This window comes from Salvia splendens, chromosome 12 (assembly GCF_004379255.2).
Source record: "Salvia splendens isolate huo1 chromosome 12, SspV2, whole genome shotgun sequence".
NCBI classification, from domain to species: Eukaryota; Viridiplantae; Streptophyta; class Magnoliopsida; order Lamiales; family Lamiaceae; genus Salvia; species Salvia splendens.
In genome coordinates, this window is record NC_056043.1 from 1,488,012 (window position 1) to 1,497,657 (window position 9,646).

General features: G+C 37.2%; 2 protein-coding genes across 4 annotated transcripts; one reads left to right on the forward strand and one right to left on the reverse strand.

Annotated features, from left to right (window-relative positions):
* Positions 1–748: 748 nt before the first annotated feature.
* On the forward strand, positions 749–3,978 carry LOC121758245 (nicotianamine aminotransferase 1-like). Its single transcript, XM_042153664.1, has 7 exons — positions 749–1,038; positions 1,782–2,121; positions 2,576–2,794; positions 2,877–2,936; positions 3,100–3,255; positions 3,380–3,473; positions 3,606–3,978. Exons 1-7 carry the CDS (start codon positions 776–778, stop codon positions 3,620–3,622), a joined length of 1,149 nt encoding a protein of 382 aa, XP_042009598.1. The 5' UTR covers positions 749–775; the 3' UTR covers positions 3,623–3,978.
* Positions 3,979–5,963: 1,985 nt separating this feature from the next.
* Positions 5,964–8,663, reverse strand: LOC121757332 (protein NUCLEAR FUSION DEFECTIVE 6, mitochondrial-like). Of its 3 annotated transcripts, none has more exons than XM_042152878.1 (3): positions 8,312–8,658; positions 8,077–8,198; positions 5,964–6,349 (listed from the first exon to the last, which is right to left on the reverse strand). In XM_042152878.1, exons 1-3 carry the CDS (start codon positions 8,458–8,460, stop codon positions 6,330–6,332), a joined length of 291 nt encoding a protein of 96 aa, XP_042008812.1. In that variant the 5' UTR covers positions 8,461–8,658; the 3' UTR covers positions 5,964–6,329. The 3 variants fall into 3 exon arrangements, with proteins under 3 accessions (XP_042008812.1, XP_042008813.1, XP_042008814.1); XM_042152879.1 differs by lacking the exon at positions 5,964–6,349 and adding an exon at positions 6,427–6,636 and having other exon boundaries at positions 8,312–8,661; XM_042152880.1 differs by lacking the exon at positions 5,964–6,349 and adding an exon at positions 6,670–7,085 and having other exon boundaries at positions 8,312–8,663.
* Between the last annotated feature and the right edge of the window lie 983 nt (positions 8,664–9,646).

Sequence of the window (9,646 nt, forward strand, 5' to 3'; positions counted from 1 at the left end):
GCTAATTTGAGCTTCAAATAGTCAATAAGTCAATATTTATTTTTTTTCAAAAATGATTCAATATCTTTTTAGTAATACAGAACATTGATTAATTTTTTTTTAATCTCAATTATTTCTCTATTAACATTTTGTCAATGTGATAAAAATCAAGTATACACGTCAACAAAAAACACAATAAAATAATGAGCCCCGAATTAAAATTGAAAAGTTTAAAAAAATATAAATCGTAATTATGAAATACTAATAAATATCTAATGATAAAATTATTAATTAACATGCAATTAAAAAAAAAGACTAAAAACAAAAATTGAGAAAAATGAAAAAGGGATAAAGGTGGTATACCATATATAAGTGGAATGGTACCACTAATATAATCATCCTTAGTGATCTTAAAAAGGAAAAAGTTCATCTTATACGTAAACAAATAAATATCGAGTTGAATGATAATATATAAATAACTAGTATTAAAAAATTAGCATAGTATTAATATTTAATTGTAAATCGAATTACAGCACACAATTAGCACATTATTAGTTAATTGTAAACCAAGGTTGCGCACAGGCATACTACAATTTGACCAAACTTCATGACTTTTTCCGGCAATTTGCCTTAGTAAATTAGGGTTTAATCGTAAATTGCACTACACACTGTGCATCAGTGATGGAGCATTGGAGCCTATATATACCCATACAGGAATCCATCTTCTTCATTCACATCACTCCAAGAAAGAGAGAGAGAGAGAGCTACATATATTCACACAAAACTGAGAGAGACGATGGAGAGCAAACTGGTGAAATGGGGTTTGAAGAATGAGAAAGAGGGTTGTGTGAGTGTGACTAATAGAGATTTGATCAAAAAAATAAGTGAAAATCTTAACAAAAATGATCCAAGATCAATCATCAATCTTGGAAATGGAGATCCAACTCCTTTTCCAAGCTTCAAAACAACCCTTGTTGCAGAAGAAGCCCTTCTCAACTCCCTTCACTCCAACTCCTTCAATGGCTACCCTCATCCTTATGGTGTTTCCATAGCTAGAAGGTCTCTCTCTCTCTCTGTCATGCATGCTTGATCATTCTTTGTTATGTCGTCTCGTTTGTTTTATGTATGCGTTGTTGTTGCTGGCTTGGTTGATTTCGATTGTACTTGTTTTTTGATATGGTACAACGTGTTGAAGTAAAAAATACGACGAGCTAGCAGTATAATACTCTCTCCGTCCCATAAAAATATGGGCAATGGGTATGACACGAGAATTAAGACAAAATTGATAAAGTAAGAGAGAAGATGAGAATGATAGTTAAAGTAGTGTTAGTGGATAGTGAGACCTACATAAATAAATTAATATAACTTTTCCAAAAATAGAATGCACATATTTTTGTGGGACAGACGAAAATGAAAAGTGCACATATTTTTATGGAACAAATGGAGTACGATAAAGAAGTAACTCGAAATATAGAAGTAGACATTGTATCTAGAAATATTGCATAAAATAAAAATTGAACCAAACAAACAACATATATTGGATTGGATTGCACTTGTTCTGATGATGTTTTAGCTCGTCTCTTAAAAAAAAGGCTTTGAGTGTTGTTTTTTATCGACAAATGGATGCATGTTTGATCATTTCTAACACATGTTACACATGGTACATGCATCTATTAATATTAGGCACATGTGTTACTTAACCTATATACCATAACAAGGTCAAAATTGGAAACAAAAAATAATGTTGATTTGAGATTATTCAAATTTGTTGTCACATTTATATTGGTTTATATAAATCCTAGGGCCGTTGCAAATCATTTGAGTGGAGATCTTCCACACAAGCTGTCCGAGGATGACGTGTTCATAACCTCGGGTGCGAGCCAGGCGATCGAGCTCCTGCTCACGGTCCTGGCTCGCCCCGGGGCCAACGTCCTCCTTCCCCGGCCCGTGTTTCCGCTGTACAAAGCACGTGCCGAGCTCGTGGGGCTGGAGGTCCGCCAGTTCGACCTCCTACCCCATCGGGACTGGGAGGTCGACCTCGACGCCGTCGAAGCTATGGCTGATGATGGGACCATTGCCATGGTGGTCATCAACCCTGGTTACCCTACTGGAAATCTTTTCTCATTGGAACACATGCAAAAGGTATGTAATTGTGTAACATGGCTTAACATATGTGTTGAAAGTAACAATTCCCTAAATAATTAGTTGATGTGACAATTTTATAAAATTTGTCAATGCTTAAAATGGTAAGTGTTAGTTAGGTGTTGCTAGGGAGCCATATGTGTGATTCAATTAATGTCATCAAAAGTTGATTGCAAATTTGGTTTTTTTAAAAGGGATAATTTGTATGTAAATAGTAAACTCTCATCAAATTCTTGTTTTGCATACCACCTTTAAAGTGTATCTATAATTATTGAACTATTGATTTATTCTGATTTTACAACCAATCAAGATTCTAGCATTGTCAAGGTGATGACTTACTTACGTGCACTACACCATAAATCGGATTATAATACAAACAAATATACTGAAATCATCTATATATTTTTTTGAAATCACAAAAATGGTTAGTTTTATTAAAAATTTTGTTTTGAAGATTGCTGAAACTGCGCAAAGGAAGGGGATTATTGTGATTGCAGATGAAGTTTATCGACACATTGTTTTTGAAAGTCAAGAATTTAAACCAATGGGGATTTTCGGATCCCTAACTCCCATCCTGACCGTTGGATCACTTTCCAAGAGATGGCTCATCCCGGGCTGGCGTGTCGGTTGGATCGCGGCTTCCGATCCCAACCGACTCCTTAGTACATCAGGGGTTTGATCTCTAAATCTCTATGTGTATATATAGTTATTATTTCATTATTCACTAATCATTTCAATAATTATTTTTTTATCAGATTATTGAATCCATTCAGAAATATCTATGTATGACATCTAGCCCTGCAACCCTAATTCAGGTACTTATATATAGCAAAAATTAGTCTCTCTCCATTTTTATACAGACTCTTTCTCTACTTAAAATATACGAACCACTTTTATCAAAACTTGTGTCGCGCCCATTGGACATATTTTAAGGGACAGATGGAGTATTATTTGATGACTGTATATCAACGTGTACAGGGAGCGATTCCAGAGATCCTCGAGCGGACACCGGCCGATTTCTTTGACAAAATTGTTGTCACTCTTAGAGAATCTGCAGAGAAATGCTACCGACTTACCAATGAAATCCCATGCATAACTTGTCCCACCAAACCTCAAGGATGCATGTTTGTCATGGTAATTAATAGATAAAAAAAAATTTGCATTAATATACAATTCAAGTTTTTTCCTCTATCCCATGAGAAAGATGGTAGATCATAATAATAATTATTATATTATGGTTTATGATTTTGCTTATCAGATAAAATTGAATGTGGCTATGTTGGAAGGGATTGTAGATGAATTGGATTTCTGTTGCAAACTTGCTAAGGAGGAATCCGTCATACTTCTCCCAGGTGATAAAAACGTGTTATCGTTACATATTTTATATGAGCGTAATATTTCTCTATAAATATTATTATTACAAAAAGTTAAAAATCGTTATATAATTGCAATATTTTAAAAGTCGGAGAAAATTGCAAATTCAGGGATTGGAGTAGGCTGAAGGGTTGGATGCGAGTAACATTTGCCATTGAGCCTTCATACATAGATGATGCATTCGGAAGAATCAAAGCTTTTTACTTAAGGCACGCGAAGAAATCACACAGTAATGGTTCTTCATTTACCCTGTAGTTGTGATGACTCGAATCTCTGACCCATTGGCTAGAGAAAGAGTGTCAGTTCATCCTCGTTGTGTGTTGTGTGTTTGATCTTGGAGGGTTTGAGTCATTTAAATTCTTCTACATTTTACAAATCTTTTTGTATTTTACTTTGATTTTCAACAAGTGTGAAGTGAACATGTAATAAAGTGTGTTGTGCTAAAGTAATGTGATGTGGAGTAAATTTATTCTTCGATTTCAATAGTAGTGTCACAGACTCACATGCCTTTTATCCACAATAATACTTCCTTGAATTTAACTATTTGTGGATATCCTCAACACAAAAGTCAAGGATGAATAAGTACAAAAAATATCAAATGATTTGCTTTAGTGAACAATTAACACGTGCTTCAATCATCTGACATGAGCCAACAAAATTGATTAAACTAGATACAATCTAACATGACTTATTATCCCTCCGTCCCACTTTAGAGTTCCGATTTACCATTTTTTGGTGTCCCACTTTAAGAGTCCCGGTTGAAATATTCCATAAATGGTATTGGGCCCCACATTCCACTAACCTTTTTCCACTCACATTTTATTATAAAACTAATATAAAAAAGTAAGACTCACATTCCATTATATTTTTCACCAACTTTCCTTACATTTCTTAAAATTCGTGCCGAACTCAACTGGGACTCCTAAAGTGGGACGGAGGGAGGGAGTACTTCGTAAGCACACCATTTGGTTGCCATGATTACTTGTGATTAAAAGTTGTTGAATATTTGCGATAGACCTTATTTGGGCTGTCTATTATTTCTGGCCCATGCAGAATTATTTGGGTTGAGCCCAAATCCCTTCCTCTCTACTGTCAGAGTGTGCCACGTGGACTCACCCGGATCATGGCTTAGAGCTGTTGGATTGAGATGTGTGTTTGTTATGTGTGAGACGACTCTTTGAGTGTCATTCACTCTCTCTATTCTCTCTCTCTCTCTACTCACTCTATTCAGTGTGTGCTCTCTCTTCTCTCTTCTTCTCAGATGACTTCTCCAGCTGTTCCCTTCGGTTATCATGGTTTCTTTGAGTCATAGACCGGTGGCTTTGCTGGTGTAGGCAACTACTTCGGTTGCTGGTGTGTTTGTGAGATCTAGGGTTTTGTGTGTGAGAGATCTGGTGCGAGGTTGTGTTCTGTGGTTCTAGATCCGGTGTGAAGGAATTGTGTGGTGTTGATATCTGCGGTGTGAGGTGAATCACTAGTGGATTCAACGGTGCTCCCTTGGGTCTGGTTTCTGGAGAATAGATTTGTTCTATAGGCGGGTGGCTGAGCCATTGCCTTGATCTGTTCTGTGTTTTTCTTGTTTCGTGATCTACTTGTGTAATTGCTTTAGATCCAAGAGGATCTTATTTGTTAGTACTAACAGGTTTAGTGAGTGTGCAGGTTCAAGAAGTGACAACGGTGAATCAAGAGTTAGCTAGTGTTATTAACTATAATTGTAATAGTTGATTAGCTATCCCTTATAATCTTGATACTAATTAGTCGCATGGTTGAGAGTTTGACTGAGCTCTCTTGAATAAAGAACAAAGAGGTCTTGGTAATTAGTGAATCCAAACTGGTCCGATCCCTACAAAAGTCATGACTAATTTTCCTCTTGACCGGTTGCTTTTTCTCAAAAGGCCATGACTAGCGCAGGGTATTCGGTCGGTTCGGTTCTAACCGAACCGAATACCCGGTTAACCGAAATCAAAAGAAATCGAAATTGAAGCACCGGAACCGAAACCGAATTGGCCTCGGTTCGGTTCGGTTCCTAACCGAATAGGGTCGGTTCGGTTCCAATTAACCGAACCGGAACCGAATTTTAAAAAAAAGTTTTTGCAGTTCATGGGGATCGATCCCTGGACATTTCATACGAAAAATTCCCAGCCTAGCCACCACTTGCGCTATATTGCGTTTTTGGTATTTAATCGGTTTTTCGGTCCTAAATCGGTCACACCGATCGGTTATCGGTTAGAACCGATAACCGATCAACACTTGAAGATGGGAACCGAAATTAACCGATAACCGAGATGGGGCGGTTCTCAGTTAACCGAGAACCGAGGTGTTCGGTTTGGTCATCGGTTAACCGACTAACCGATGACCGAATTATCAGCCCTAGCCATGACAATGTATCTTAGTCTGCTCGTGACAGAATAAAGAATGCTAATACACCCGTTTCAGCTTAATTAAGACGTTCCTTTTGAACACAGAGATTAAAAAAGCGTCAGGTGAATGTTAAGATATTTTTATATACGAAAATGAGTCGTTTAATAGGGTCATCCCGAAATACTTAAATTCAAGATATATAATCATCCGACTCTCTTTCAAAGAAGATTCCACAAGTTCCATTATGCTTCATCAATACCTGGTAAAAAGCAAGGATGGAAAAAAATCCATTTAACTTATTGTCTATTTAATCATATTTGCTTCAGCAATCCATTCAAAAAACAAGACATGTTCAGCTGGAAATTCGTCGGAACCATAGCATTAAACATGGAACGCTCATATTCGGTACACAGAGTCTTCCGATCACGTATCATAATATCAGAAAGAGACGACGCTGGTTGATCTGGTACTGATCACAGATCATTATTGCAATCTGATACATGTGCAAACAATCAGTATATATTTCGACCAAATTACTAAGCATTCATAGCACACATGAGGCATACTTCGAGAATAACTAAAGCAGAGGAAGATGGTATTTAGGCATGTTCGTAAAAAGATATTCGACAGTTCTTGTGTCTGAAATCTGAATACAGTACAATTGGGCCTTCTCAAGCTCAAACAAGACTTTCTTCACCACAACCATGATTAGAAGGAACAAGGGTTTGAACAGTTATTATCCTTTGGCTTCGAAAGATCATCACACATCATCATTGCAAGCTGATTCAGTAATGGTAAAGTATAAGTTGAAAACGCAGATGGCATTGCTCTAAGGAGGTCTAAACTGCATTAATCACATGTACTATACTAATACAGTTAAGAGACGTAATATTATTGAGAAATAAAGAAGATGATGGAAGAATACGCGAAAGCAAACACATAAACCCAATTAACATAGTTAGGTAATGCGCAATTTGATTAAGGAATCTGAGACATGGGCATTTGAGAATGAAAAGGGTGAGTGGTGAACAGATACGATGTATAGTAGAAATCTACAAATGAGAGTTCCATAAATTCTTAACAACTGGAAAATATGAGTCTTTATTCATGTAACAGCAGCCAGACATGTCTAAGAACTTAAGCATTGTCTTCTTGTAGGTATGTTCTAAGGAAAAAGAATCCAAGTAATCCCTATTTGCCTTGCCATCTTCATCTAGTCTTGTCAAGGCCTACAACAGGAAGAAAGAAGCAGGGACTTCTTTATCAAAATAAGGAAATAGGCATGTCGAAGATAGACATATGATACTACTCAAAAGGATTATTTGTATAAAAGTCCTCAAACTGAATGCAATCTAAGTAGCTATCGTGTTCTCGAAAGTTGACCGTGCCACTAAGGGGGATTTAGGATATAGAAGGAAACAGCATCACTTAGTTAACTAGCTTTGACTAAATCAATATGTATTCGGTTAAACCATTTTCAGGTGCCAGGAGACTCTTCACAGAAAACTGACTCACCAGGGTTATGAAAAGAGGACAAGGTCAGCAAAAGAGGAATCTACATCGCTAGATACCTAAATCAAGATGAAAAGCTATTGGTTAGGCAATCCATCAGCATTGCAATTGTAAGCATTAGACTAAATAGAAATCTGAGCAAACAGTGTGGCTCATGGAGAAAGACTCAGGATTGGAATACAAGAAATTCTAATGGACTCTTGAGTGAAGTTTCATTCAGCTAGAAAAAAAAGCAGAAGCATACAGCGGTTACTCTTCGCACAAGCATTTTCCACATCAGGAGTCGTTCAAACAACTACACATTTAAGACTAACACGAAAATTCTCAATACACTCTATTATATCTGATTCTCTATATCAACTATCCAACATTTTGTTAAGACTTTAATTTCCACTGCTGTTTATAATTTATAGTATTCATATACGATCACATATTCCCCTTTTTGCACGCACACAAGGTATGGAGATGAAATTAATTCATGACTTCGCTAGAAATATAAACAAATTACAAAATAAACAGTTCACTATATGAACACATATGCAGCACATCACTCAGAAACAAATGCAAACCGTTTTCCAGCGAGAAATTAGCAAAGCAACACAAAACGTCATTACAGTTCAAACAAAGGCTAAAATACGCACACAGAGTCGCAATTCACTAAAAATATAACGAAAATTAAATTTAAAAAAAAAGACCATGTTAAAGTACCTTCAGCGAGCCAACCGTAACCGAATCGAGAGACGGTGAGCATCGATGTCATCAACGCCGAGGCGGTGGCTGTGTGGAACGGCTGCATCGACTCCACACACGCACTCAATTCAGCAGGAGACCTACGGTGCACATTCCACAACGATAGAAACGAGCTTAATTGATTAAATTCACAATCACATTATCGCAATTTTCGATAGAGCTCGAATCTATAGATGGAGGAAAGCAGAAGTACCGGAAGATGCGATGAGCTAGCAGGGGAGTTCTGGAGGGGAGGCGGAACGGCGAAGGGGAGGGAGCGGACTTTGCTTGGGACGCCAGCCTAGTGGCGGCGCTGCGGACGGCCGACGACCGGAAAACGGATCTGGCGGCGGCGATAGCCATTTCGTTCCTTTTTGTGCGAAGAGATTTGGAGGTGATATTGTAATTTGGGGTGGAAATGAGGAAACTGGGTTTATATCTCAAAATTTGAAGGTTTTACTAAAACCCCTATTGATAGTATGGAGTAGTAATACAACTTGCTATAATTGAATAGAAATCAAAACTTTTAGTAGTTGAGATTCGTTAATTGTCCACGATTGATTGGATGAATAACGTCTTATCAAGTGAACTTAACGTCTTCATCGCTTATCAAGTTCTAACCAATGATTTAATATGTCGGGTAATAAACCAAAAGGATTATTCGCATATTCAAAATATAAAAACCAATTCACTAACCATCATGATCATCTTTCTTGCTGGAGATGACAACCGTAAATCATATATAGTAATGCTACGATCACTGCAATTGCAAGGGTGAAACATTATCAGTGTAGCAACCTAAGCTTTACAATCATGTGACAATTCAGCCTGTGTGAACATTATGTAATCTAAATAAAATATAGTGCAGTCCTGAAAAATACAGACCTGCCTGATGTTGCTAACACATTTGGTTCTCCTGAAAAAGTTCGGTATACCGAAAACTTTGGTAAGGTAAAGGTATGATTTTTTCGCATACCGTATTTACGGTAAGGTATACGGTATGGTAGTTTCGGTAAGGTATACCGTACCTACCTACCCCTAGAAATAACTGTATCTTTTCCCCATTCAAAACTGTTGATTGGCTGAGACCTGATTGTGAAAGAAAGTTAATATGTTGGAACCTACTGCATTTGCAAATAACAAAACATAATTTGAACGCATTTAAAACCTGTTGTGGTTCCATATGTACTTGAGCTCCAGCTGAAGCAAAAAGTTCCCCATTCTCTTGGTGATCAACACCCCTGAAAGAGAAAAATAAAAGAGGGAGACAAAAAAAAGTTCTTCAAATCAAGAGCTTTAAAAAGCACAAGCAGATTATGTTATTCGTATTAGTCTAGTCAAACATAAGACATTTCATGTAAAAGCAAACAAAATTTACCAGAAGGCACTTTTCCAAACATAGGTTGCTAGTGGCTGCCAAAAAAACAAATCCAAATGTACTTGTTTAGGTGAATAGAAGATCACTGGTAGACGTCACCACGGTTCGGGAACCGCCGGTTCCGATTCAAGAAATGCATGAACCTGAACCGGCCCGGCCAAGCTTGGACGG

Coding starts and splice junctions, on each gene's coding strand:
- LOC121758245 (XM_042153664.1), top strand. CDS start 776: ATGGAGAGCAAACTGGTGAAATGGGGTTTGAAGAATGAGAAAGAGGGT. Junction 2,795..2,876: donor GACTCCTTAGTACATCAGGG/GTTTGATCTCTA, acceptor TTTTTTTATCAG/ATTATTGAATCCATTCAGAA. Junction 2,937..3,099: donor GCCCTGCAACCCTAATTCAG/GTACTTATATAT, acceptor CAACGTGTACAG/GGAGCGATTCCAGAGATCCT.
- LOC121757332 (XM_042152878.1), bottom strand. CDS start 8,460: ATGGCTATCGCCGCCGCCAGATCCGTTTTCCGGTCGTCGGCCGTCCGC. Junction 8,199..8,311: donor CTAGCTCATCGCATCTTCCG/GTACTTCTGCTT, acceptor TGTGCACCGTAG/GTCTCCTGCTGAATTGAGTG. Junction 6,350..8,076: donor TTACGGTTGGCTCGCTGAAG/GTACTTTAACAT, acceptor CACATGTATCAG/ATTGCAATAATGATCTGTGA.